The sequence below is a fragment of the Eublepharis macularius genome, chromosome 9, assembly GCF_028583425.1.
Source record: "Eublepharis macularius isolate TG4126 chromosome 9, MPM_Emac_v1.0, whole genome shotgun sequence".
NCBI classification, from domain to species: Eukaryota; Metazoa; Chordata; class Lepidosauria; order Squamata; family Eublepharidae; genus Eublepharis; species Eublepharis macularius.
This window is the reverse complement of record NC_072798.1, coordinates 100,205,501-100,207,636: the sequence shown is the minus strand read 5'-3', so window position 1 is coordinate 100,207,636 and position 2,136 is coordinate 100,205,501. Positions and strand designations below refer to the sequence as shown.

The 2,136-nt window shown below is 56.0% G+C and overlaps 1 protein-coding gene across 1 annotated transcript; it reads left to right on the top strand.

Moving 5' to 3' along the window:
• Window positions 1–260: 260 nt before the first annotated feature.
• Window positions 261–1,661, top strand: LOC129335363 (uncharacterized). Its single transcript, XM_054987799.1, has 2 exons — window positions 261–818; window positions 951–1,661. The coding sequence occupies exons 1-2, from the start codon at window positions 261–263 to the stop codon at window positions 1,659–1,661; spliced, it is 1,269 nt and encodes a 422-aa protein (XP_054843774.1).
• The last annotated feature ends 475 nt before the right edge of the window (window positions 1,662–2,136 follow it).

Genomic DNA, 2,136 nt, shown 5'->3' with positions numbered 1-2,136 from the left:
GGCACAACTGACGTGGGGGGCCTTCATTTGTTCGCATCTCGAGGTTTTTTTTTTTTTATTTCTTTCCCCCCGTTTTGCGCAAACGCGCAAACGCGCACATGCGCGAAGCCGCGGCATCGACGATGCGGTCAATGATTGGTTCGGGAGATTCTCGCGAAGTACATTGGTCGATGGTTCCACTCTAGATTCTCAGTTGCTAATCTGGTACGTGCTGACTGTTGGACCCTGAAATGGCGCCCGGGAGAGAGCTTTTACTCGTGATGGCGCAGGTGGTGATTCTCCTGCTGCAGAACACGGTCTCACTTTGCCATGCGCATCTGCGGCACATTTTGAGGCGGAGAAGGGCTGCCCAGCTGATTTTCCATAGCGAAAGATTGGGTGCAGCTTCACGTAGGTCAACTTTGCGAGGGATCCGTCTGCGGCAGCGATGGTATGTGCTGGCGGACACCAGAGAGCACAGAGACTGCTGGGTATACCCCCGGAGCCAGGACTGGTGGGAGCGCATAGCCCTGCGTGTATGGGACGACACACATTGGATTCAGTGTTTCCGGATGACCAGGGGGACCTTCAATGAGCTGGTGGATGCCCTGAGGCCGACCCTGGCACGCCAGTCCACCAACATGCATGAGCCCGTGTCCATGGAGAAGAGGGTGGCGGTGACGTTGTGGTGCCTTGCCACTGGGGCATGCTACCGCTTTGCAGCGGATCACTTCGGTCTGGGGCTGTCCACCGTTTTGGATGCTGTGCTGGAGGTCTGCTTCGCAATTGAGAAGCAGCTTCTCTCGAAGACAGTGTGCCTCGGGGACGAGGTCGGGAAGGTGAGTGATGGCTGCAGGAGGGGCAGGCGGTTTGCGCAGGCTGGAACAAAGGTGGTTTGTGTTGTTTTCCGTGTCCCCGATGGTGCGCTACTGCGCATTTCCAATCATGCGTGTTTCTGGTCTCTGTTTCAGATAATGGATGGGTTTACAGCGCTGGGGTTCCCTCATTGTGTTGGGGCTATTGATGGCACTCACATCCGCATCGGTCAGCCCCGTGGGAAGCCGGACCAATACGGTAACCGAAAGAACTACTCCTCCATCTTGCTGCAGGGTACAGTCGATCACACCGGCCGTTTTGTTGATGCAGAGGTGGGTTGGAGTGGCAAGAACCACGACGCCTTCGTCTTCCGCAACTCGGCTCTCTGTGCTGCAATGGACAATGGGGCTTTTGTGCCTGGGAATCCTTCCCTGACAGTGAATGGTGTTTCAGTGCCACCGCTGATGATCTCGGATGGTGCTTATCCAATGCGCCGGTGGCTGATGAAGCCGTACGGAAAATTTGCTGTCACACCACAACAGAAATACTTCGACCGCTGCCTGGCACGGGCCAGGAACCAAGTGGAATGCAGTTTTGGTCGTCTGAAGGGACGCTGGCAGTGCCTCCTCCATCGGCTGAAGGCCAGAGAGGAGAACGTGGTGACCATTGTTACCGCGTGTGTGATCCTGCACAACTTGTGCGAGGCCAAGGGACATGCAGTGCTTGGGTCACTGACGGATCCGACGCCCTTGACAATGCCCGGGGATGGACTGGAGTATGGGGAGAACGACAGGGGGATGCTTGATGAGGGGAAGAGGGTTCGTGACGCGATGGCTGAATTCATGTATTCCAGATGCGGACGGTGATGCCCTGGCTTTCTTTGGGGGGAGGGAAAACTCATATCCCAAAAGTGCCAATATTGCAAGGAAAAGTTTGTCCTGCCAATAAATGGTTGTTATTGCAGTCGAACATTTTTCGATTTCCTTGTCCGTTCCTGGGTGCGGGGGGAATGCAGACCCGGCAGGTTTTGGTATTGCCGCCTTTGCGCACTAAGTTGCATCCCTCTGCTACTGCGCAATGGCAGGCGAATGCGCGCTCCGTGCCACCACACGTTTTCTGGTGGCCCCCGCCATGACTGCTCCTCCTTTGGGGGCAGTGTTGGGGGGTGCTTTATGCGGGTCACCGGCAGATCTAAGCCGGTGACTACAGAAAGTGGCAAAGCCATATCGGTTACCCCCTTCTCTGAGTCGCTTGCGTGTTCCGCTTTGCGGAAATGCGCAAATGCGGCGATACACTCATGTTGGCAACCCTTGGGTGAACATTCTCGGGGAGTGAGGGGGT

Bases quoted from the DNA above. Each gene is read 5' to 3' on its own strand.
- LOC129335363 (XM_054987799.1), top strand. From the start codon at position 261: ATGGCGCAGGTGGTGATTCTCCTGCTGCAGAACACGGTCTCACTTTGC. The intron at 819-950 runs GTGAGTGATGGC...TCTCTGTTTCAG, and splicing joins TCGGGGACGAGGTCGGGAAG to ATAATGGATGGGTTTACAGC.